Source organism: Scardinius erythrophthalmus (assembly GCF_964197995.2).
Source record: "Scardinius erythrophthalmus genome assembly, chromosome: 10".
NCBI classification, from domain to species: domain Eukaryota; kingdom Metazoa; phylum Chordata; class Actinopteri; order Cypriniformes; family Leuciscidae; genus Scardinius; species Scardinius erythrophthalmus.
The window spans coordinates 16,180,867-16,207,073 of record NC_138230.1 but is presented as its reverse complement, the minus strand read 5'-3'; the positions used below and the strand labels follow the sequence as shown (position 1 = coordinate 16,207,073).

Sequence of the window (26,207 nt, the reverse complement as noted above, 5' to 3'; positions counted from 1 at the left end):
CTTGCAGGTGTGTTTGGATCTCTTGACCTTTATGGTATGCCACACAACGTGTACCACACTAAGCTGGCTAACACATCCCAGGCAGGAAACAGCACTCTCTCTCTACAGGAACCTGTGGACTGGAAGGTCAGAAGCTTTATAAAAATAAAAATAAAAACATAGCCCTTAAGAGAACTATTTAACCTCCTTGTGTTATTTGGTGATGCCATTTAGATTTCATGCATTTGTGCTTTGAACTAGCCTGGTTAAAACCAGACCATTCTAAGTAGTAACTGAGATATGGTCTGGCAAAGCTCCATAGACAAATCATTTCCAAAAGGGGCGTCACCAACGGACGTCGCTCAAATGCCTCTGGGCGCAATTGGATAGACCTAAAACCAATCAGAGCGATCGTCATCGTGTAAAGCCATATGCTGCGTCCCAATTCGCCTAAGTTACACTACACCATAAAAGTATGTACTTTTTTTGTGAAGAAAAGGTATTTACTTTTGAATGTGTAGCAAAAAAGTAGGCAAGCTTTGGGACATACTACTTCGTCATCTTTATCGGAAGGATCTGTCGCGTGCATCCTGTCACTTAAACTGCCCTGTCAATCATCGTGTCACAGTTAAAATCCTCTATTAAATCTAATTTAATTTCCTACCGTTTCGGAGAGAAATGTAGTAGCACGTTCATCTGCCAGTGGGTCTTTCATGGAGATTGTCCTCATGTGTTTGCAATTTGAATATAATAATGCATTTAAAAGTTGGACGGACGTTGCTCAAATGCCTCTGGGCGCAATTGGATAGACCTAAAACCAATCAGAGCGATCGTCATTGTGTAAAGCCCGCCTCAACGTTTCTGATTGGTGGTGCGATTTCTAGGCCATGCGAATGGGCTTGAATGAGCTCTTTGCCAGACTACTTCTTGAGCAAATCTGAATTTGCCGGAAGTTGTCTGGGTTTTCCCAGGCTAGCTCTGAACCATATGTTTCAAATAAACACTTTTATTTCCTCCAGGTTGGGGAGAAGATCCTGCTGTCCACCACCAGCTATGACCCTTGGCAGACAGAAATCCGCACCATAACTGCTATCTCAGATTATGGCCGCACACTTACTCTGGACCAGCCTTTATCATTCACACACATTGGTTAGTCCCCTAGATTATAGATAATGTCATTATAGCAAAAATAGGCATTATGCCATATCAATAAAAATAGGTACACAAATATATAATTATTCATATTTATGTGTTAACATGTATTTTATTAACATTAGTGTGTGTGTGTGTGTGTGTGTGTGTGTGTGTGTGTGTGTGTGTGTGTGTGTGTGTGTGTATATATATGTATATATATATATATATAAGCAGCAATTCATACATTTTTACATATAGAAATACATAAAGTAACATTATAAATGCCTTTACTTCCACTTTTGATTAATTTAATTCATGCTTTCTGAATAAATGTTTTAATTTATTTTAAAATAATTACAATTAATTAAATTAATACAAGGTTTGTACAAGGTGCTAAAAGTGCTTGAAGTACTTGAATTTTACTTTTTGAAATGTAAGTCCTGGAAAACCATTGAAAACAGCCATATTTATGAAAAGGTACTTGGAAAGTGCTTGAATTATTGAAAGAAAATATATGTGAAATTAGTGTTTAATTTTATCGATAAAACAATATTTTCCAATCTGAAGCCCATCTGATATAGATATAGAGCCATTTCGCATGGCTATAAATGAGAGTGATATTGCTCATATCGAAGTATATGAAACAGCTTTCATTCTTCAGGTCAATCATATATTCATGAGGGAATAAAACAGTTTGAATAAGGAAAGCGATGTCTTTGTCATAGTATCCTTTCAATTGTTAAAGTAACCAGAGTCATTGCATGTGCTGCACTTTTTTGTACCATTTTGTTTTATCAGTTTATTTTTATTTATCTATTTACCTTTTTTTAAATTTGAAATATAATAAAGATATTGTTTGATAAGTGACAATCTCTGATTGTTGTCTTTGAACAACAAACAAAGTACAAAGTAGTGCTTGAAAAGTCCTTGAAAGTCCTGGAATTTCATTTTACAGTATCTGTACGAACCCTGTTAATATTAAATGTATTTGGTCATATAGGGGAGAGCTACAGTGTGCCAGGTACTTCAAGAAGTTATCAGCTTGCAGGCAATGTGGCTTTACTGACCAGGAACATCAAGATCATTGGTCAGGAGTATCCAGAAATGTACACACAGTCTTATGGGGCCAGAGTGCTGGTGGGAAGCTTCTCCAGTGGAGGGATTGATTACAGAGGTATAATCTTTATAAAATACTCACATTGGGCTTCATTCATGAAACACAAATCAGAAGAATCACATGCAAAACCAGTTACATATATTGATGCATTCAATTAAATGAGACATTTGATTGTATGTACATTTATGTAAAAAATGTATATATATATGTTTAGTCATGGTAATGGTTTAATTACCTGGAAGATGAGAGAAAGCAGAAAAATAGTAATGTTTTGTATTACTATTAATACAATAATACATTAAAATAATAATCTTGCAGGCAGTTATATTCAAAAAACTTCATGTCAAAATTGTATTTCAAAGTGATAATATCACTTGCTAATCAGACTTTTTCAGCACAATGTAAGTAATGAAAACTCACTAAAGCTGTTGATAACTTGCCTCACAGGAAAAGCCCAGATCAGAAATGTTCAGTTCTACCACACCGGGCAGGAAGGATGGAACGACCTGTCAGACCCACGTTACTCTCTGGTGTTTTATAACCTGGGAGGGGTGAGAGAAAGTCTTGATACAGTACGTGATTATCACACATATTCCTTTCAACTACTTACTGTCACAATATTTTTAGGTGGTTGGTGAGTCTTACGTCAAGGGATGTGCTTTTCATGACGGCTTTGCTCCTGCTATTGGTGTTTTCGGAACAGATGGACTGAGTATCGATGACAATGTGATCCATCACACCGTTGGAGAAGGTGAAGATTCATTGGCAGCTTCATTGTTAGCACAAAAGGAAAATACTATTAAACAAAATGTAATCACTATGGAATTTGGTAATATGATTTAGCGCTTTTCTATTCTGCAAATATTATTCAAATCTCCAAGGAATCAGAGTCTGGGGTGACAGAAATGCCATCAGGAGGAACTTGGTTACACTGACACTGTGGCCTGGATCGTACAACGGCAGAGCGGAGGAATTTAACTTTGAGTGGAATGCAGCCATTGAGGTAACCCTTAAAGAAACGTACTGTGATCGGATGCTAGTACCATGGTACTGTTCTATAACATGGTTGAGAATTATTACCATATTCATTTTCTTTTTTTTTTCTTTTTTTTTTGATGGCACTCCAAGGTACAAGAATGGTTTGTTACATGTTCAAAAAACATAGCATTACCAGGGAACCTGTGTAAAAAATCTGTTGTATTACTGGCTGATAGATTAGTACCAGAAAAAGACTTGACATATTAGTGTTGATGTTGTAGGTGAGTGAGGCAACCAATGCAATTCTTCAAGGGAATATTGTTGCTGGCTATGAACGAGTTGGATTCCGAATTGATGGTGAACCATGCCCAGGTATAGAAGCCAATAATTATTTTAAAAAATAAAACCACAACACAATAAAAAAAAAATAAAAAAATTAAAATTAAATGATACAAGTGAATTTAGGCATCACAATACTATAATGTACATTAAGAAAAATAAATATTTAGAATTTTGCTAAAGATTAGAATTGTCTATGCTATAAAAAAAAATTCTAAAGATTATTTAACTTTATTACTAATTTATTAATGTATTCCAACAAAATGTCAAAAGGATCTCCAAATTCAGTGGCTCAGTGGAGTCAGAATGAGGCACATGGCGGTCTGTACGGACTCTACATGAATAAAGATGGACTTGCTGGTTGCTCTCAAATCCAGGGCTTCACTGTCTGGAGGAGCTTTGATTTTGGCATTTATGTTCAAGTATGATAAATGATCTGCAAACTTCCTACTATAATAACCTACAGTAACTGCAAAGCCAAGTGTTTTATTGGTCAGATAAATTGTTAATTTCTAGTTATACAAATGCACTGTACTGGTCTGGTGAGCATTAATGTTTTTCTCTCCTCACTTCCAGGTATCCATGAACGTGTTAGTTTCTAACGTGAGCCTTATTGATAATGGAATGAGTATCATTCCTCTCATCTACAGTCCTCCCTCGCTCAGCCACACATACTCTAACAAAATAGTCCGTGTACAGGTGAGGATGCTCTAAATGTCTTTTCATTCAAAACTAAAGGCCCATTTACATTGCACCGACAGATGGCAACAGACACTTTGTAGGGTCAGTGTGTTACCTGTGAAGTGTCATACTGTAATCTGGTGACTGTCAGCATTGGTCGCCATCTCTCAGTAAAGTGTTAATTGGCCTTAAAAGAATAAAGGATTCTCAGTCTGTTCATTTTTTTTTAAATAATTTTCTTTAAAAATCATCTCAACAGGGTGCCCTGATTGTGGGCAGCAGCCCTAACTTCAACTGTTTTGACAGTCTGTCCACAACTATGACCTATGTTAAGCTCAGCAAAAGCCACAGGGCCCCTCGCCCCCCCAATGGTACAATACAGATTAAAGAATCATCTATGCACTACTGAATAAATTCATTTAATGTAATTGATCCATTTTCCGTACTTATTCTAAGCTCATTTTCTGTGTGCAACAGGTGGAAGGTCTGGAATTTCCTGGCCGACATTTGAATCTAACCACAATAATGCACCACAAAAGCCTCACGCTGGACTGATGAGCTACAATGCCATAGCTGGTCTCATGACTGTCTCTGGTGAGTCATATTCCTTCGAAATGTGTACAACTCTTCAGTTTAAAACCTTCATTATACAAAAAAAGTATCTATTTACACTGTCTGTTTCTATTTCCAGACACAACTTTTGTTGGGTTCAAGAATGTGTGCTCAACAGAGACAAATTACATGTTCATTACCAACCCGGGAAATGAGGATCTGCAACATCCAATCAGTGTTGAGAGGATAGCCAAGATAAACAGCACAGAGGACGCTCTGGCATACATTCATCGGCCTGATCTGGGGTAAACCAAAAGCTTATAGTCAATGTCAATTCACAAGGTTAACACTGTTAATTAGGGAGGTGTGAGACTAACCAACTAAATGGTATTAAACGTTAAAGATCTGGAACGGAAAACAAAATAATTTATTTTTATATATCCTATATATAGTTTTAACCAGGCTAGTTCAAATATCCTAACAAATAGAAAACCTTTAAATAATGTATAGTTGTAGGTACACATCAAACTTTTTTCCAATTTTGTGTACATGTCAATATTGCTTACGTGATTAAGTGAATACTTAAGTTTAATGTTCAATGATAATGCAAGGCAAGCATATATATTTACAGTATATATATATATATATATATATATATGTACATATATATGTATGTATATGTGGTTTTATGTTTTTTGGATACAATCTGGGTAAGTACCTGGACATTTATTTCAACCTTTACACTCTGCTCTACTGACAGAATGTGAAAACAGTGAAGAATGGCCACCAGGCTGAGCATAAATAGGCGTGGAACCTTTAACACTATATTTAAAAAATTCTATTTAAATGTAAATGTTCATCAGTTTTGGTACATCCATTCTGTTAATAAAGTATTAGCCCTGAAAAAAAAAAAAAAATATATATATATATGAAACATTATTAGGAAGACAACATTGAAAATGTATGACTGAGAGAACACCAATGTCGGCATGACCAAAAGGTGACTGGTTCATTTTTTCCACTCTTATATCTCAGCAAGGTGAACCCATCAGACTGTGTGGACATGGACTGTGATGCTAAGAAGAAGACGATGTTGAAGGATCTGGATGGCAGTTTCCTGGGTGCAGTAGGAGCAGTGGTGCCCCAGTCTGAGTACGAGTGGAACGGGGATCCCCGACGCGGACTGGGCGATTACCGCATCCCCAAAGTCATGCTCACCTCTCTCAACGGCAGCCGGATACCTGTGAATCAAATCGCTCCTTACAAAGGTACAGTCCATTTACAGTGATCTAAGAGAGAGAACTTAAAATGATGAAGCTGCTTTTAACGTATGACGTGGCTGTTTTACCTGTGCAGGAGTGATCAGAGACACCTGTACGTACATGAACACCTGGCAGAGCTACAAGTGCTTTGGGCTCAACTATCGGATGCTGGTCATCGAAAGTTTGGACGCAGACACAGAGACCAGGCGTCTCTCACCTGTAGCCATCCTGGGGGACAAATATGTGGATTTGGTGAATGGTATGACTCTTGCCTCCCCCTGTAACACATACAATTTTATGCATAATATAATTTAGGATTTTATATAAGCAGAAAAGTTTTCATTGTGTATTAATGAATTTTAATCTTACTGTGAATATCTTGTTCCAGGCCCACAAGACCACGGCTGGTGCGCCGGCTACACGTGTCAGAAGCGAGTATCTCTCTTCCACGCCATTGTGGCCACTAATAAATCCTTTGACATCTATTTCACCAGCACAACACCACAGAAGCTGAGACTTATGTTACTGAATGCTGGACCTACAGAGGTTAGTAAGATGGATTATACTGACAATAGACTATACTGACCTGTAAGCATCTACAGGTGATACAAAATTTAGAACAATAAAAGGCATATTAGGGAAAAAAATCTTTAATCGGTTTTATTCTGCATTATGTTATTAAAAGTACATTCTTTTATTTCCATTTTGTCTTCTAATTTATTTTAAGATTTTTTCAAATAACTTTGTTTTTTCTGAATTGTGCAGACCTTTGTGTATCTTTAAATATTAAAAATAAATTAACTGATGAATCAATATCAATCAATTACAAAACAAATCCAAGAAAAGTTGAGCTAGTTGGAAATTAATCCTTAAATAAATAAATTACATTATGGCCAAAATATATCCAACATGTTGATATTATTTCAGTAGAGCCTTAACTACAGTAATATTCTGTTGTTCTCAGGCTGTCAGGGTTGCTGTATTTTACTCAAACCCTCAGCGGCTGGATGTGTACGTTAACAATAGTTTGATTGGTCCAACAAATGCTGAGTGGAATGCTGGCAAAACTGACTACACTCTGCGTGAGCCAACTTATACAGGTAGAGTACAGCACAATACAATACAGCTCCCTCTGCAGGCCAGATGACCATTTTTCAACCTAAACAACAATTCTTACTTTGATTCCTCTCTGTTCTTCTCAGGGCAATACGTTCCCAGTTTCAACTCCAGTCACGGCTCCAACTTCTTTGACCAGGACTACAAAATGCTGAACATACTTCTTCGTGGCTCAGAGCCGGTCCAAATCCGCACCTCTCCGGTTTTGTTCCTGGCCTTCAACCTCCCAGCCATGACTGAGGCGGAGTTCTTCGGGGAAAAACTGATAAGAAATCTGGCTTTACTTCTGAAAATACCGGCGAACAAGATTCGAATCACCAACATCGTCCGTGAGGGTGCTAATGCTAGAAGGAGGCGTTCGGCAGGACTGACGGTGCAGGTGGAGATCAGGGAGCCCCCTGTTCAGACATCCACCAACAGCACCACTGGTGAGAGCAAGAATAAAATAAATGACAAATACAACATTTAGATCACAATACAATGTCTTAATATTTATAAACCATCTGCAGAAGACCAACAGTTTGCGGCCCTGAAGAACATTGCTGACGATCTGGGCCGCGCTGCTGTCTCAGGCAATCTGAGTCAGTCCATCGGCTTCAATGTGTCATCCCTGGGCATCATCCCTCCTCCACCCTCTTCCAGTGACCCCACCTGGAACGATGTAAGATGCTAATCAGATCACATGACCAAACTCACTAACATTTTAAAATGTTATGATGATGTCAAGCAGCATCTGGGAATTTTAATTGAAACATATACGACAAAGTTGATATATTTAAATCAATATCCTGGGTTCAATACAAATTAAAGCAAAAATCTGGGTTACTGTGAGGCACTTAAAAGCTTTGATTTAATGTGTGATATGAATAAACTTGGACCTGGAAACAGTATTCGATACGTCATGACTTAAAGGCAGGGAAGGCAATTTCAGAGAGGCTAGCAATTAGCAAGCTAGGTTTGAAAGCATGAAATCCCACCCTCCCTTCAGAGCATCTCCAAAGCCACGCCTCCTTCAAAACACATGAAAGCATATGGCAGAGTCTCACAAGATGAGAGATGGCGTTAAATTACCTCATGTCTGAAAGCTCATAACATTACAAAAATAATGAACTTAAATAACTTGAAGACCTCTGACCTGTACCACCTGACTGCTGCAGATTAATTTGTTGTGTTGACATAAAAATGCATAAATCCGAGACTGAGGGCATGAACAGCTCTGGTTAGACGGTCACGGGTTGCCATCTTGTAATGACAATTACGATGGCATGAACACAGCATAAGCTCATTGTTTTGGTTCAGGAGGAACTGTAAAATGTGGCTGCTGTTCATTCGCTCTGTGACAGTCTATCTACAACTCTGCATAGCCTTACGGAACGCGCTGATGACGTGTGATGTCTGCGTGAGCAGGGTGTGTGGAGGTATCGAAAACCATATGTATGATTGCAATGATTGGACGAACATTTTTTGGTCCTGAGACTTCCACAGAATATAAATGGTCATGTTTTAATATTTAGACCACTTCTATTATTGATTGCTATCAAGAGGTGAAGAGGGTTTCAACCTGTATAACAAAAAGAGTAGGCAAATAATATTCCCTACCCTATATAAACAACTATCACAAGACAGGGACAGTATGACTGCTAACATGATTTTAGTGTGAAAAAAAGATCACTGACTAACCTTATCTAGATCCAAGATCCAATAATAGATGCTGTACAGCAGGGGTGTTCAAACCTGCTCCTAGAGGGCCACTGTCCTGCAGATTTTTGCTCCAACCTCAATAAAACACACATGAACCAGCTAATCGATGTCTTACTAGAAACTTCCAGCAGGTGTTTTGAGGCAAGTTGGACCTAAACTCTGCAGGACAGTGGACATTCAGGACCAAGTTTGGACACCCCTGCAGTACAGTAAAGCACACAACATGCTTTTCCTTATTTGAACTGTAACGGTCTCTCTCTCAGGTGGCCACTCAGGAGGTGACCCGTGAAGACCAGCAGGTGGAGACGGTCAAGACGGTATCATCCCTGATGATGGTGGTCCAGCCAGTGGCCGGATCGTCACTCGGACCCCTCAGCGTGCAGCCCAGCATCATGGCTCTGGACGCAGCGGTGAGATTTTATTAAGAATATCTGATGCAAGTTTTCAGGGGCCGGTGACACCAGCTGTGCGTAAGAAGCACTGTTTTGATGTGAAGTGGCATAAAGTTACAACTTATGCCTTTATTCTTTCTGTGTTAAACTGACCCATGTCATTTGTTCAGAGATTGCAGTGCTCGTAAATGTAATGAAAATATTATTAGACCTTTTAAATGCTCTTACTCATTTGATTTGTTCATGATCATTGTTAGTAGTCACTAATAAGTTGTTTTGTGCGTTTGTTGTCAAAGGGTTATATGTTTAAAATGCATCATGTGCCCCCAACTCTGTTGTTTTTCTTTCTCCACTCATTTGTCTGTATAATGGGTGTGTTGTAGGTCTGTATTTTATTAGTTGTTGTCTCCCCTCTTCCCACCCTCTACACTCCGACTTTTCCACAGCTTTATACACCCATTTATTGAGTCTTTTTTTAGATGTTAGGTGTGAACGACCAGTCCTAAAACAAGGGGGTTTTATGACCCTTTAATTAAGAACTTATGAATGACTGGTGTAACCCTACCTAGGTGATTGATTACTAGGAAACCACACCTGTTATCGCATAAGCAGAGCATCTTTTTTGTGTGTGTCTGTTTCCAGGGTGAGTGTGTGTCCGTGGGTGTGACGACTCTAACCATCTCAGCTGTGCTCAAAGATGCTAACGGGAATCCAACAGAGGGGCTTTATGGAAACACCACCATCCCGTTCAGTGGCTGCTGGGCCAATTACACTGACTTGGCCATCTTCGCAAGTGGTGGGTCATCTCTATTAGCCTATAGCCTATGATTTAGATTTTTTGGGGGGGCCAATGTCACTTGTTATTTTAAGCATTTACAATAATTTCTCTCTCTGTACCTCTTCTAAAGGTGATAACTTGAAGTTGGCCTTTACTCTAAATGAATGGAAAGCTGAGTCCAGATCTTTTACGCTCAGATCACCTACAACCCCGTCTTCTGTAGTCGTCACTATGGGCAATGGTTTTGGCTCCAGTCCAGCTATCTCGTCACCATCTGTGTATCTGCTCATGTTATTGAGTGGTTTACTCCTCCTGCTCAGGGGACTCTAGAACCAATGAAGAAGTGCACTCTTATACATATAATATATATATAACCTCGTCTTCAGATGATTTTCCTTTGTCTATACTTCTTTTGTTTTCTCATATGATCATGAGCTACAACTGTTATCCTAAATCTGTACAATAACATCAATAACAACTGTTACTTTTAGCAAAAGTATTTCTTTATCTTTATTCAAATCTATTCCCATTACTTTGGAATATGACACATTATGCTTTCTTATATACTCAATAAAATCAAGTTCTAGCATACTTATGTTGTCTTTTTTCTGCATTAAATTCTTGAACATATAGACACCAAACATTTCCATTAAAATCAAAGTTGTGAAATGAATGTTGGGCGGGACTTGATTTTGTCCATCAGGAAACAATTGGATCATTATGGTTTGTTATGTGATCTCATGTGAGTGACAGTTTGTCTAGTCCTCAGTCCAGTTAACACGTCGCTGCAAGAGGTAGGGGAAGTTATTTTGTTAAAGCTACACTGTGTAGGGTTTACTCCCATCTAGCGGTGAAATTGTATATGACTACCAACTGAATATTACTTTCTGGCTCCTCCCATTCCGAGGGCGTTTTAACTCCTACGGTGGCCGTATTTCAAATCTGCCGGCAAACGCGAGCAAATCTCCCTCTCGCATTCGTCACGGTGCCACTGCGTGTAAAAACGCGAAAGGCAAAGCTTGTATGTCCCTCTTTGTGTAATGTATTTTCAAGATGGATGCGCAACATGGCTTCCGCCATTCAAGCGACTCGCTCGTATGTATTCTAAATGGCAGATTATATACGAGAATACTTAATTAGTTGGTTGAAGTTGTTGTATATTGTGTTACCGCTGTATTGTGACTGCATTTCCCATGATACACTTTTGTCCCTGTGTTCCCGGTTCTTCTGGTGATATGTCAGAGCATGTCTAAAAGTAAACAGAGCAGTTCCGAATAACTCCGTGTGTGTGTGTCATATTTGCCTGCATTACACCGTTATACTCTTCTACAAGACACAATAAAGTGGCGACGAGGATCACGTAATCCGCGTGTGAGATGTAAATGCGGAAATGAAGCAGCTTGACGGCGAGATCGCTGGAAATGATCAATAATACGAGCCTGACGCTAATCCACATCTTGACTGAAGAGGGGGAAGAAACACAACGATTCAGATAAGTGATTGAATTGATTAAAAACGACAGAGAACGGTACAAAATGGCAGCGGTTTTTGGCAATATCGGTCCTTTTGATGAAAATAGTGAGCAGTGGAGCTCTTACACAGAAAGATTTGGGTACTTTGTAGCAGCAAATGCTATTGAAGAAGATAAAGTTGTACCCACCTTTTTAAGTGTGATGGGACCAAAGACATATACACTTCTGCGTAACCTCTTGCAACCAGAAAAACCGGGAGAGAAAACGTATGTTCAAATTGTTGAAACTCTCAAAACGCATTTCTCTCCAAAGCCCTTAGTAATTGCAGAGCGATTTCGATTTCACCGACGAAATCAGCTAGAAGGAGAAACGTCTCGGTTACGTATGTAACCCTCGTTCCCTGAGTAGGGAACGGAGACGTTACGTCGGATGACGACGAATGGGGTTTCGCTTAGAAATCCTATCATCTTCGAGTATTAAAACACGAGCCAATGGCAAAGAAATGCCATGGGTCTGCGGAATTTGCATAGCGTAACTCCGCCCCACCCTGGGGGTATATAAGGAAGTGCGCGAGCAGAATGCAGATATGTCTTCGCTGAGGAGCCGAGACTGAACTCAGGCGTTCCAGCGGTACAGCGGAAGTGGCAGGGAGACGTAACGTCTCCGTTCCCTACTCAGGGAACGAGGGTTACATACGTAACCGAGACGTTCCCTTTTGTTGTCACTCCGAGTTACGTCGGATGACGACGAATGGGGTTCCCGTATAATCACGCCACCTCTCGACTGTCTTCCAGTGCCCTGCGTAAGTCTGAGCTCCCTGTCGTGAGACTAGCACGGACGAAGGAGTCCTACTTAACACAGGAATAACAAGGTACACTGGGAAGCATATCCAGTGGAAATATGCAATCATGCCCAACCCGAAGGGGGGGACTTGGAATACACATATGACCCCGAAGGGCTGCATACGGAGTAACACTGGGGTGTCCAGCCGCAGGTGGAATATTTCAACCCCAGGGGTGGCAAGGTGGCTTGCCAAGGGAAAGACACATGCTCAAAGAGGCTTACAGTGGAAATACACATGTGGGGGTCGCCCGAAGGGAACCATGCACATGGAGACACCTAGCCAAGCGCGAAAGCTGCCAGTGGCATAACTCTGGCGTTGACGTCGTCAGTGCTGGAGGAGACTCAGGGCTTATGAGGCTCACCTGAGGAAAATCGCACGTATCCCGTCCGTGGAGAGGAATGGCGAGCAAGCGAAGACACCTGAGCAGAATCTAGCACCGGCTAGTTGAAGCGAGTACATGAGAAGAAACTGGCTCTACTCGGAGATTGTAGAATCTCGCGAATGTGTTAGGTGTCGCCCAGCCTGCAGCTCTGCAGATGTCTGTTAGCGAGGCGCCATGCGCTAGAGCGCAAGAGGATGCCACACTCCGAGTGGAGTGGGCCGTCACACCAAGGGGGCATGGTCGACCTTGCTGCTGGTAAGCCAAAGCAATGGCGTCCACTATCCAGTGAGACAACCTTTGCTTGGAGAGAGCCTTTCCCTTCAGCTTCCCACCATAACAGACAAAGAGCTGGTCTGAGGTCCTGAAACACCGCGTTCTGTCTACGTAAGCACGAAGGGCGCGTACTGGACAGAGCAGTGCCAAGGCTGGGTCTGCCTCCTCCAAGGGCAGCGCTTGCAGGTTCACTACCTGGTCTCGAAAGGGTGTGGTAGGAACCTTGGGCACATATCCAAGCCGGGGTCTCAGGATCACGTGAGAGTTAGCCGGCCCGAATTCCAGGCACGCTTCGTCAACCGAAAATGCCTGCAGGTCCCCTACTCTCTTGATGGAGGCCAATGCAACCAGGAGCGCTGTCTTCATTGACAGGAACTTAAGCTCCACTGATTGTAAAGGCTCAAATGGAGCACTCTGCAGGGCAGTTAAAACCACTGAGAGGTCCCAAGAGGGTACGAGGGGAGGACGAGGAGGATTTAGTCTCCTGGCTCCCCTCAGGAACCTGACAATCAGGTCGTGCTTTCCCAAGGACTTACCATCAACTGCGTCGTGATGTGCGGCAATGGCGGCAACATACACTTTCAGGGTGGAGGGAGACAGCCTTCGCTCCAACCCTTCTTGCAGGAAGGAAAGCACGACACTGATGGGGCATTTCGTGGGTTCAAGATTTTTAGAAGAACACCAGGTGACGAAGAGGTTCCACTTCAACGCATAGACATGTCTCGTGGACGATGCTCTAGCGGAAGTGATGGTAGCCACCACCGCTGGTGGTAGGGTACTCAAACCTGCCTCGTCCCGTCCAGAAGCCACACGTGGAGGTTCCAAAGACCGGGACGAGGGTGCCAAAGGGTGCCCCGTCCCTGAGAAAGGAGGTCCTTCCTCAGAGGAATTGGCCAGGGAGGTGCTGTCGCAAGGAGTATGAGTTCTGAGAACCAGGTGTGGTTGGGCCAGTATGGGGCAACCAATATAACCTGCTCCTTGTCCTCCCTGATCTTGCGCAGGATCCGCGCAAGAAGGCTCACTGGGGGAAACGCATACTTGCGTAGGCCCCGCGGCCAGCTGTGCGCCAGTGCATCCGTGCCGAGCGTGCCCTCGGTCAGGGAATAAAACAGGTCGCAATGGGACGAGTCGTGGGAGGCAAACAGGTCTACCTGTGCGTCGCCGAACTGATCCCAAATCAGCTGGACCGTCTGGGGATGGAGCCGCCATTCTCCAGCGAGAGGCCGAACTCGAGACAGCTCGTCGGCCGCCTGGTTCAGGTGTCCCGGGATATAAATGGCTCGAAGCGACCTCAGATGCTTCTGACTCCATATGAGGAGGTGGCGAGCGAGTTGCGACATACGGCGGGAGCGTAGACCACCTTGATGGTTGATGTACGCTACTGTTGCGGTATTGTCTGATCGGACTAGTACGTGCTGACCCCTGAGCAACGCATGGAAGCGGTGCAGGGCGAGACGTACAGCCAGCAACTCGAGGCAATTGACATGCCATAGGCGTTGGGGTCCTGTCCAGGAGCCCGCGGCAGCATGTCCATTGCACATGGCGCCCCAGCCCGTGGTGGAGGCATCTGTTGAGACAACAACATGCCGGGAAACTCGTTCCAGGGGCACTCCGGCCCGTAGAAAGCTGAGGTTCGACCACGGGGTGAAGGTCTGACGGCAGGCCGGAGTCACTGGGACCCGGAGCTTGCCGTGTTGCCATGCCCACCTCGGGACTCGATCGCGAAGCCAAAGCTGAAGCGGTCTCATATGAAGCAATCCGAGCGGCGTTACTGCGGCTGCGGATGCCATATGCCCCAGGAGCCTCTGAAAAAGTTTCAGTGGGACCGCACTCTTGCCCTCGAACTGGCGAAGACAAGTCAGCAGTGATTGCGCGCGCTCGCTCGTAAGCTGCGCGCACATGGCGACCGAGTCGATTTCCATACCGAGAAAAGAGATCCTCTGCACTGGGCAGAGTTTGCTCTTCTCCCAGTTGACCCGAAGGCCCAGACGAGCTAGGTGCCGGAGCACAAGATCCCTGTGTTCGCAAACCTGGTCTCGAGAGTGAGCTAGGATCAGCCAGTCGTCGAGATAGTTCAGGATGCGAACCCCGTGTTCACGTAGGGGAACAAGGGCTGCCTCGACGACCTTCGTGAAGACGCGAGGAGACAGGGCTAGCCCGAAAGGGAGAACCGTGTACTGGTATGCCTGCCCCTCGAAAGCAAACCGTAGAAACGGTCTGTGTCGAGGTAAAATGGAGACATGGAAGTAGGCGTCCTTCAGGTCGATCGCTGCAAACCAATCCTGTGGCCGCACACACTCGAAAATGCGTTTGGCCGTGAGCATCTTGAACGGCAGCCTGTGAAGGGAGCGGTTCAGGACGCGCAGGTCCAGGATCGGTCGTAACCCACCCGATTTCTTCGGAACAATGAAGTAAGGGCTGTAGAAGCCGGACCTCATTTCGGCTGGAGGGACAATCTCGATCGCACCCTTCGCCAGTAGGGTGGCGACCTCCGCTCTCATGACAGGGGCATTGCCACCGACCATAGTGAAGCGGACTCCGCTGTAGCGGGGAGGAGATCGCGCGAACTGAATCGCGTAGCCGAGCCTGATGGTTCTCGCGACCCAGCGGGACAGTCTGGGAAGCTCTAGCCAGGCTTCCAGAAATTGCACCAGCGGGGTCATACGAACCACAGACGTACCGTCAGGGGTGCAGCGAGGCGGAATGACCGGCCCAGGCGTGGGTGGCATAGCGGCCCGGTGCGGGGGCATGGTCATTAGCCGCGTCCTGCCAGAGAAGGCCAGGGGAGGACCAGCGTCCCACGGGGGCGTGCTCTGGCAGGGGTCTGGCGACAGAGGGGGATGAGAGGAGCGTGGCCTGTGGGCGGCGCGTGCTCTCATCCGCACACTCCGTGTGCTCAGAGATGGGATAGTGAGTTCTTTCTTTAACCATTTTAGGGTGCTGCCCGTCGTGGGACGAGCAGCGGGGATGGGAAAACCAAGGATTCTCCCCCGGCCCTCCACCGGGGGAAGGAGCGGCCCTGCTACCGGCTCCTGAACAGAACTCACCACCATCTCTGAGCAGCCCGTCTCAGGAGCGCCGCTTAGCCTGGCGTTTAGCGGGGCGCGGGGCGGGAGAGGGCTGTGGCGCCTTCCTACGGCTTCCTCTCCGACGCGACCCGGGAGCAGCGGACTGCTGGGGCCGATCGGGAGGGGCGGGAACCGCAGGAGGGCGCCCTCGGCGGCGAGCGGGCTGAGGCACCTGTGCCGACGACTGCGCTGCCGGAGCAGCGGGCCGCCGGGGCAGGACGTGTTTTAGAGCCTCAGTCTGCTTCTGGGCAGTCGAGAACTGCTGGGCAAAGTCCTCGACTGCACCGCCGAACAGGCCAGCCTGGGATATGGGGGTGTCGAGGAACCGGGTCCGCTCGGCCTCCCGCATATCAGCCAGGTTTAGCCATAGGTGTCGCTCCTGGACCACCGAAGTGGCCATCACCTGACCCAGCGAGCGTGCGGTCACCTTCGTCGCTCGGAGAGCAAGGTCGGTGGCGGCACGCAACTCATCAAAGAGTGCTGGGTCAGACCTCCCCTCGTGCATATCACGCAACATCTGGGCCTGGTAGACCTGCAGAGTCGCCATGGCATGCAGTGAGGAGGCCGCCAGCCCCGCAGCTCTGTAGGCCTTCGCCACCAGGGTGGAAGAGAACCTACAGGCCTTGGAGGGGTGCTTTGGGTCCTCGCGGGAAGAAGCACTCTGAGGACACAGCTGCATCGCAACAGAGCGTTCAACCTGGGGAACCCCAGTGTACCCTTTGGCGGCCGCCTGATCGAGGGGAGGCAAGGCGGAGGCGGTAGCCGAACGATCACGGGAAGACAATGGTGCCTTCCAGGACCTCGTGACCTCCTCATGCACATCCGGGAAAAAAGGCATTGGGGTTGGCCGCCGACGCGGATCAGCAGCCGCACCCAAAAACCAATCGTCCAGCCGCGAACGAACCGGCCCAGGTGGCGGGGACCACTCAAGACCGATCGCCGCGGCTGCCCGGGAAAGCATGGCCGTCATCTCGGGATCAGACTCGGACAATGCTGGGACACCCGAGGGTGGCAGCACAGCCGAATCCTCACTTCCCGAGGACTCCTGCCCACCTTGTGATGCAGCGATCGACATCACGTCATCCTCTGGAGCGCCGAATGAAACTCGCGGCAAGTCCGAGGATTGTACAGCGGTTTCCACGCGGACACTCGCGGGTTGCACGGGAACAGAGGGAAGTGTGGAGCGTGGAATAGTCGGCGCTTTGTTCCACACTGTAACCCTCAGATCACCCTGGCCGCCAGCCGAAGTACCAGCCCTCTCGGGACCAGTAGATCGGGGTGCGGATGAGGGGACTCTCACATTAAGATCATTGAGTCTCGATCTCAACCGTGCGATGGGCATGTTCCCGCAGTGGGAACATGACTCATCCACAAACGCTGCCTTAGCGTGCTCAACACCCAGACACACAAGACAGCGATTGTGCCCATCAGAGTCAGACACGAATAGACCGCAACCAGAAGTGCACGGGCGAGGCATCTTTAAAAAGACGTGCCGCGTGCAATGCTCTTTTGTGAAAGGAGATTTCTCCGCAGAGTGTTGAAGCGACCAGGGAGAGAACACACAAACTCTGGCAAATCACTGCACAGATCAGCAGGGAATGTGCACTCGCTGGAACTCGCTGTCACACCAACACCTGGAGAGAGGCTCGTCTCGAAGAGATGAAGAGATAACTCAGAATTTGGCTGTGGAGTGAAGTACATCAACTTGGCTCCGAAGCGAAAACATATCTGCATTCTGCTCGCGCACTTCCTTACAGTATATACCCCCAGGGTGGGGCTGAGTTACGCTATGCAAATTCCGCAGACCCATGGCATTTCTTTGCCATTGGCTCGTGTTTTAATACTCGAAGATGATAGGATTTCTAAGCGAAACCCCATTCGTCGTCATCCGACGTAACTCGGAGTGACAACGAAAGGGAACTGTGGCAATGTTTGTAGCGGTGCTAAAAAAATTAGCTGAACATTGCGAATTTGGTGAAGTGCTAAATGACACACTTCGAGACAGATTAGTCTGCGGACTCCGCTGCGAGGGCATTCAAAAAAGACTGTTAACGGAGAGCAACTTGACACTAAAAAGAGCAATTGAGCTGTGCGTGTCGATGGAACTGGCTGCGAAGGAAGCACAGCAATTGAGCTCAAACAGTAAAGTGTATAAAATGGAGTCAGAAAAACCAACTGAAAATAAAGGCCCATGCTTTCGCTGTGGTAAGACGGGACATTCACCTGTTGCGTGCTGGTTTAAAGATGCAGAGTGCCGCAGCTGTAAGAAAAAGGGCCACATTGAACGTGCATGTAAAAATAAGGCAGAAAGGAGGAAACCACAGCAGAAACAAGTATTCAGAAGGAAGCAAAAGCAACGCGTTTTTGCAGTTGGGCAGGAAAACAAGGAGGTTACTGACACATCTGATGATGAATTTCCTTTGCATGTGCTCACTGTTGCAGGGGGAACAAAGGCTTATAAGGTCACTGCGCTGCTGGAAGGACAACCTGTAAAAATGGAGATTGACACTGGTGCTGCTGTGTCGCTCGTGTCGGATGCGGTATACAGCAAAATACTGAGCCACCTGCCACTCACACCACCAGATGTGGTGCTTAAGACTTACACTGGGGAAGCGGTAACTATGAAAGGACTCACTCAGGTAACAGTTGAACTGAATGGACAAACAAAAACACTGCCATTGTATGTGGTTTTGGGTGGTTACCCATCGTTGATGGGACGTTCTTGGCTGGAGCAGCTCAAGGTGGACTGGTCAGCCATACATATGTTGACACCTAAAGCACTGGACCTCGAAGGTATTCTTCGAAAACACAGTGATGTTTTCAAACAGGAATTGGGTAGCATGGAGGGAATCAAGGTGAACTTAAATGTAGAGCCGGAAAGTCAGCCAAAATTCTTAAAGGCCCGACCCCTTCCATATGCGTTAAAACCCAAAGTAGAGGCAAGCTTAGCTGAGCTCATGAAGGAGGGTGTACTGGAACCAGTCAGTCTGAGTAAGTGGGCAACACCCATTGTTCCAGTTTTAAAGAAAGACGGAGGCATAAGGATCTGTGGAGATTTTAAAGTCACCGTAAATCCAGTCTTGTCAGCAGAACAATACCCCTTGCCTCACATCAATGATATTTTTGCTGGGTTGACAGGAGGGCAAAAATTCAGCAAAATCGACCTAAACCAAGCATACCTGCAGATGCATGTCGAAGAACAGTCCAGAGAACTTCTCACCATCAACACCCACAAAGGCTTATTTCGGTATAAACGGTTACCATTTGGAATCACGTCGGCACCATCCATTTTTCAGCGAGCAATGGATCAGATTCTGGCAGGCCTTCCAGGAGTGGTGTGTTACTTAGATGATATTCTAGTGACTGGCACTGATGAAGAATCGCACTTACAGCACCTGGATGCTACCCTTAAGAAACTGAAAGAATACGGATTGAGAGTGCGCAAGGAGAAATGTGAATTTTTCCAGGGTTCAGTCGAGTACTTAGGGCATGTCATTGATGCCTCTGGGTTGCATACATCCCCATCCAAGGTTAAGGCCATTGTGGATGCTCCAGTGCCCGAAAATGTAAGCCAGCTACGGTCTTTCCTCGGGTTACTAAATTATTATGGGCGTTTCATTCCCAACATTGCTACGCTACTGAAACCTTTGCACAAATTGTTGTGTTATGAGAAAAATTGGAGGTGGACCTCTGAATGCCAGGATGCATTCAAAAGAGCAAAAGAGACACTTTTAAAGTCAGATGCTCTCACTTATTTTGACCCTGCTCTTCCCATCCAGTTAGCCTGCGACGCTTCTCCATATGGTGTGGGAGCTGTCTTGTCCCACATCATGCCAAATGGTCAGGAGAGGCCGATCGCATTTGCTTCTAGGAGTCTGAGTAAAGCAGAAGCAAACTATGCTCAGATCGAGCGAGAAGCGTTAAGCATTGTGTTTGGCGTTTGTAAGTTTTATCAGTACATCTTTGGAAGGAAGTTCACATTGTTGACCGATCATCGCCCACTCACTGCAATTTTTGGCCCACACCATGGCATTCCCTCTCTTGCTGCCAGTAGGATGCAAAGATGGGCTTTGTTGTTATCCGCCGATACCTATGACATCAAATATCGGAAGTCGGAGTTGCACGGGAATGCTGACGGTCTTTCCAGATTGCCTCTCGCTGACAGGATAAAAGAGGCACAAGTTGCGGAAATCTTCTATTTCAGCCAGGTGGAAAGGGCCCCAGTAACAGCTGTGCAAGTACGTAAGAACACGCGCAATGACCCTGTTCTGTCCAAGGTCATGGATATCATCATGACGGGTAAAGGGGAGAGTGATGACTTGGAGTTGAAACCATACATCTCTCGACGTCATGAACTCTCAGTGCAGTAAGGTTGCTTGCTGGGGGGAAGGAGAGTGATTATTCCCCCAGCTCTGCGCAAGCCAGTGCTAAATCAGCTGCATGTGGGACACTGTGGAATGGTCCGAATGAAAGAAATTGCCAGGAGTTACTTCTGGTGGCCTGGAGTGGACGGTCAAATTGAGGAAAAGGCAAGAACATGTACGTCATGCCAGCGCATACGCAATGTACCACAACTGGCACCACTGCACCCATGGGAATATCCAGAGAAACCATGGCATCGCATTCATATTGATTTTGCAGGGCCAGTGGAGGACAAGATGCTGCTGGTTGTCGTGGATGCGCACAGTAAGTGGCCGGAGGTGGCTATAATGAAGTCTACCTCAGCTGAAAAGACAATTGAGAAACTAGGAGAAATTTTCAGTAGATTTGGACCTTCAGTGCAGCTGGTCTCGGATAATGGCCCCAAATTTACATCTCATGAAATGGCCACATTTCTGCAAGCTAACGGGGTGCAGCATATCACATCATCACCATACCATCCTGCAACAAACGGGTTAGCAGAGAGGTTTGTCCAAACCATGAAACATGCTTTGAAAGCTTCACTCGGGCAGGGGACATTCCATCAACGCCTTCATAGCTTCTTGCTGTCCTATCGCAGTACTCCGCACGCAACTACTAAAGTTTCACCAGCGTCTTTGTTGTTCAATAGAGAGCTCAGGACAAACTTTGAGCTGCTTAAACCAGCAACACTCCAAGAAACTGTCTTGCGACAACAAAATAACCAGGTACAGCGACGGAACTTGCGAGCCAAGGACAGAAGCTTTGGTATAGGCTCGCCAGTGCTCGCCCGAAATTATGGTCATGGTCCGAAATGGGTTCCAGCTACTGTGGAGGCCCAGACGGGTCCAGTTTCGTATAAAGTCAAAACTGCTGGAAATTGTTCTTGGAGGAGACACAGTGATCAGTTGCTTAAGGGAGCCGAGGCATTGATGGATCTTCCCGAAGTCGTGGATGTCACTGATAAAAATAGTGACAGTATGCCAGCTCCTGAAGTACCCATCACTGAGCCCATCAAGACCTCAAATTGTCCATCAGTCAAGGAACAAGCATCACCGGTTGTTTTGACAGACGATGGAAACCAAACACTTAACCGCTGATACCCAGTTAGGGAGCGGCACCCACCTCAGCGTTTTTTGGATTACACTTAGTTAGGAGCTACCCTTATTTGCTTCGGGGCAGAATAATCCCCAAAAGGGTTAGCTAGGCCAGGGTTTGAGGTAGTCTACCCTCACTCCCAGGGAATTAGTTGTTCATATAAGTAACCAACAAGATGACTGAATGTTCTAAAAGAAAAATGTTCATAAGAGAAGTTGAATTTCATAAATGTATTACTACTGATATTACAGTTAATTGTAATCTTTTTGTTAGACCTCAAAGATTAAGGGGGAAGGAGATGTTGTATATTGTGTTACCGCTGTATTGTGACTGCATTTCCCATGATACACTTTTGTCCCTGTGTTCCCGGTTCTTCCGGTGATATGTCAGAGCACGTCTAAAAGTAAACAGAGCAGTTCCGAATAACTCCGTGTGTGTGTGTCATATTTGCCTGCATTACACCGTTATACTCTTCTACAAGACACAATAGAAGTGATTACACATTAATGAGAATGTGTAATTTTGAAATAGCAATGTGTTTTTTGCTCAACTTAAAATATTACACAGTGTAGCTTAAAGATTATGAGGAACATGAATTCAAAAAATTATGTGTATGGATAAATATTTTAGTCTATCATTTAGAATTGTCAAAGATTCCATGGTGACTTTAAGTATCTACAAATAAAGTCTGAAAGTATAAATAAATACATCAAAGGAAAATTCTGTCCTAAAGGTAGGGTAAGCAATTTCAGAATTCGGCACAACACCGGTACGCACTTCTATATTTTAATCTGTAGCATAGGCTACCCTTACTTTTTCTTGCTCACTGGCACTTCTCACATGTTGCTGGTACTCTGACCGCCCACACCAAAACAAATCAGGCTACTATAGAATCAGGCTAATTATATACATTGGTGTTCTGAGCTTATATTAGCGGTACGATCCTGCACCAACATAAATTAGAAGGATTTTCATGAACAGCTTTACTAGAATTTATCACGTTCTATTGTATTTATTTTGGTAATTTTTGACTAACTTCTTGTAGAATTTGTAATCGATAGCCTAATCTGTTAACCCTTTATAGGGCACTCATTGAAATACTTGGAAATTCTAAATTTCAACCATAGAGTGTTATTGGAGGATTTTATAAGACTTCTAAACATTTGTGAGTTTTTAAAAAAATATATTTTTTTAGGTTGGAAATCAAGGGCAATGAAGTTACCATATATGGTTCCTCGCCAGTCTAGGGTAATGTCTTTCCCTTAAAAAGTGTATATATAAAAATATAATAAAAACACATAAACTTGTTACAAACATAAAAATATTTATTTAGTAACATTTTAAATTATTATTAGGAACATTTTAAATTAAGTTATTATTAGGAACATTTATTAAATTAATTCATTTATGGTTTGTGCTCCTAAGAACATCTAATATGATTCATATTTTATAAATGCACATTTGTGCATTTATAAATGTTATAAATAAATGTGTACATTTATAAAAGATCTGTACTACTGATCTTTGGTATGGTCAAGTACTGGTGGTACCACTTATTTTAGCAGTAATAAGTCTCACAGTAAAAAAAAAAAACACCAATACATGGCATTTAACTATGATAAAAACTGTTTCAAGGGCATAAAACTTACACATAAAGGGTAAATATATAATAAGAAGTGCAAAATATCATTATAAGTATTAAAAACTGTTATAAAGGTCATAAAACTGACCAAAACCACACATATTTCAATATCTATGGCAATATAAAATGTCTATAAATGTGTTACGTTTCCCACTGGATCACTTTATAATGTTATTCAAACCTGTGATAACATCCAATGCACTAGTAAATACTATTGTCCTACGTTATAATCATAGACTGTGGTTATAATGCATTATTTGTAGAAAAAATACCCTAGTACGGCTTTTCTATACGCATAGGGCGTATGTCTAAATATGGACATTCGCTAATCTTACGTGAACAGGGCGTATGATCAAATATGGTCTCACCATGTTTCATGCCACAAATGTCAATACTTTCAAGAAATCTATGCAAACAACACCTATCTCAACATGTTGCACAACTATTCAACCATAGAATGTGTGAGTTTCATCAACTCACAATTTTTTGTTTTGAAGTTATTAGCGCTGATGTGGGAGTAGGTAGTAGCGCATAACCTCACTTTCCAATATCCGGAACGACACTGAAGTTTGAAATGCTCCGCGCAACTTCTGATTGGTCAGATGCCATCATGTGACTATCAGTGACGAAGCCTGATCTTCGCTGATTGGCTAGGAGAAATCTATGCGCTCATATGACAACGCAAACAGGCAGGGGAGACTCAGTTTGAATGCGCGATTAAGTTACCAAATATGGTTCCTCGCCCGATAAAGGGTTTTAAAGCAGGGCCAGAGCCCGTCTACGGAGAGCCTGCCCACTCCCTATTAAGCTCTATTGTACCGAATTTTGGTTGTAGTTCCACCAGAGTTCCACTGGGGGCGATCGCCATGAGTGCAAAATGAATGGGAGTCAATGGGGCTAGACGGCTAAATTTGTCTCTTTCACCCGATTGCCGTTGAGAAATCTCAGATCTGATTGTAGATTTTGCAAGTTCAACATGGGTTTTTGGTCGAAAGTTGAATGAACGAGTACTTATGTCCTTTTGATTTCTTACAGGCTGAGTTGTTGTTGCCCATAAACGCTAGCATTCTGCTAATGAACGCTGATTGGCCTACAATATTTGCATATGATTTAGCAGTTTATTGTCATAAATATCAACAATCTAAAAGGTGTGCATCATACATGAGACCTGGGTGAACAATGTACAATTGGTTTTATGACTGTAAGTCATTTTCTTCAAATGCTGTTGAAGTTAGAAACGTTTATGCCAATGTCGCATGTAATTTTGAGACGGTCCCTAAATATGCGTGCGACAAAGTCTAAGTATGCGCTTCATGTGTCTTTCACTTATAACGTACCCATGTCTTAATGCCAAAGACTGCACTATATCTTTATATGAAATTCCTAATTTAAAGTAAAATGTTATTTCTTCTGTCATCTCCATCTCTGCTGTAGCCCAGTCTATGGTACGGTTACAGTATTGGCCGCTGTGGCACCCTCAATGCGTGGCCACGACATAATGATGTCGTTACCTCAACAAAATGATCTCGTGGCCACGGGAAAAATATATCGTTCCCTCAACATATGATCTCGAGGCCACGATTTTGCATCGCGTGGCCACGACATGATGTCGTTACCTCAACAAAATGATCTCGTGGCCACGACTTAATATGACGTTCCCACGAGATATTATGACGCTCCCACGACTTAATATCACGTTCCCACGAGTTTATATGTTGTGGCCACGACAAAAATAAGTGAACCGAACATGTCCCCTCCCGGTCACCGTAGATATCTATGGGGCTGTGCAGTTTTGGGAATTTCTTCGCTGTATTCTCGCTTTTTGCTCGCAGGTTTCTCTATAGTGCTCCCCCTACAGCTTCGGAATAGATATTTGACAACACTGTCGAAAAACTCGTTGGCGACTCTCAGATACCAGAGGCTAGTAGATCAACGACATCAAAGCAGATGGGACATTCTTTAAAACGTCTTCTTCATTCGGGTTCGAACAGCGTGAGACCTGATATCACGCGATAGGCTACTTCCTGATGCTGTGGCCGGTGGCCCGCCGGCCCAATGTTGCAAGGGTGGTTTTTCGGCTCACAGGCGCTTGGGGGGTGCGAGAGGACCACCATTCAACCCGAAAAAAGTCATATGACTATTCCAATGACTCCGAAGCTGTTCGGTTAAGGTAAAAAAAGTTACTTAGTTCACCATTGAGGGAGTTTCCCCCCTATAAAGATTTATATTACAACTGAATGTTGTAGCTATTTTTTCTACCTGTGTAGGTTGCTATTTTTCATAACAAATGCTAGATAAAATAAAGAAGAAAAAAAATCTAAACATTGGCGTAAATATTGTAATGAGGAGCCATCATTGGACTTACCTTAATTATATCCTTATTGTAACAAATGCTAAACAATTACAAGAATTATGTTACTTTTTCATAAGGCCAAGTTAGAATCAAGAGCTTTATGGACCTTGAATTATTGTCTGAATTGAAAAAAAAAAACACGTTTCACCACTAGAGGGAGGTAAAGTCCACGGTGCTCAGTCCTCACACTGACACCTGCAGAACTGAGGGGGAAAAAACACAATCTGTCAATCACAATCACGATTTTTCTTTCTTTTCTTTTTTTTTTGTTTTTTGTCTTTGTTTCTCATAGTCTACTCAGCAGTTAGATCCATATTTATGTTATGCGATACTGTAGCCTACTTTGGCTCTGTTTATTAAACCTTATCAATCAATAAAATAAAAAACGTTTCTGCTTAGACGTTAAAATCACGCATGTTAAATTATAGGGACATGAAGGAGGACAGTAATATCTTAAAGCTGGGTAGTAAAGAGTAGAAGTCTTGTTTGGATTGAGTTGGAGCTAATAATGTCATGACGGTAGGCTACTTAAGGAGGCTGTTCTTCAGAGGGAGCTGCTCTCAGCCTGCGCTCCTCCACACACACACATGTGATGTGTTCCTGTTTTTCCCCAAGCAGGTCCTTCTTTTTTTCTTGTGCATTTACAAG

General features: G+C 44.2%; 1 protein-coding gene across 1 annotated transcript in view; it reads left to right on the top strand.

Moving 5' to 3' along the window:
- LOC308696808 (fibrocystin-L-like) overlaps nt 1-10,359 on the top strand; it is a gene marked incomplete at both ends in the record, with an annotated part of 49,791 nt that extends 39,432 nt beyond the window's left edge. Inside the window, 21 exons of the mRNA XM_081375707.1 lie at nt 8-126; nt 999-1,128; nt 2,114-2,287; nt 2,678-2,781; nt 2,858-2,981; nt 3,112-3,233; nt 3,490-3,580; nt 3,821-3,969; nt 4,124-4,246; nt 4,488-4,599; nt 4,706-4,822; nt 4,920-5,085; nt 5,816-6,048; nt 6,137-6,301; nt 6,431-6,588; nt 7,007-7,142; nt 7,245-7,586; nt 7,668-7,819; nt 9,123-9,269; nt 9,894-10,047; nt 10,160-10,359. Coding sequence (XP_081231833.1) covers nt 8-126; nt 999-1,128; nt 2,114-2,287; nt 2,678-2,781; nt 2,858-2,981; nt 3,112-3,233; nt 3,490-3,580; nt 3,821-3,969; nt 4,124-4,246; nt 4,488-4,599; nt 4,706-4,822; nt 4,920-5,085; nt 5,816-6,048; nt 6,137-6,301; nt 6,431-6,588; nt 7,007-7,142; nt 7,245-7,586; nt 7,668-7,819; nt 9,123-9,269; nt 9,894-10,047; nt 10,160-10,359 — 3,218 coding nt within the window. The remainder of the gene's footprint in view (nt 1-7; nt 127-998; nt 1,129-2,113; nt 2,288-2,677; nt 2,782-2,857; nt 2,982-3,111; nt 3,234-3,489; nt 3,581-3,820; nt 3,970-4,123; nt 4,247-4,487; nt 4,600-4,705; nt 4,823-4,919; nt 5,086-5,815; nt 6,049-6,136; nt 6,302-6,430; nt 6,589-7,006; nt 7,143-7,244; nt 7,587-7,667; nt 7,820-9,122; nt 9,270-9,893; nt 10,048-10,159) is intronic.
- Nucleotides 10,360-26,207: the final 15,848 nt, after the last annotated feature.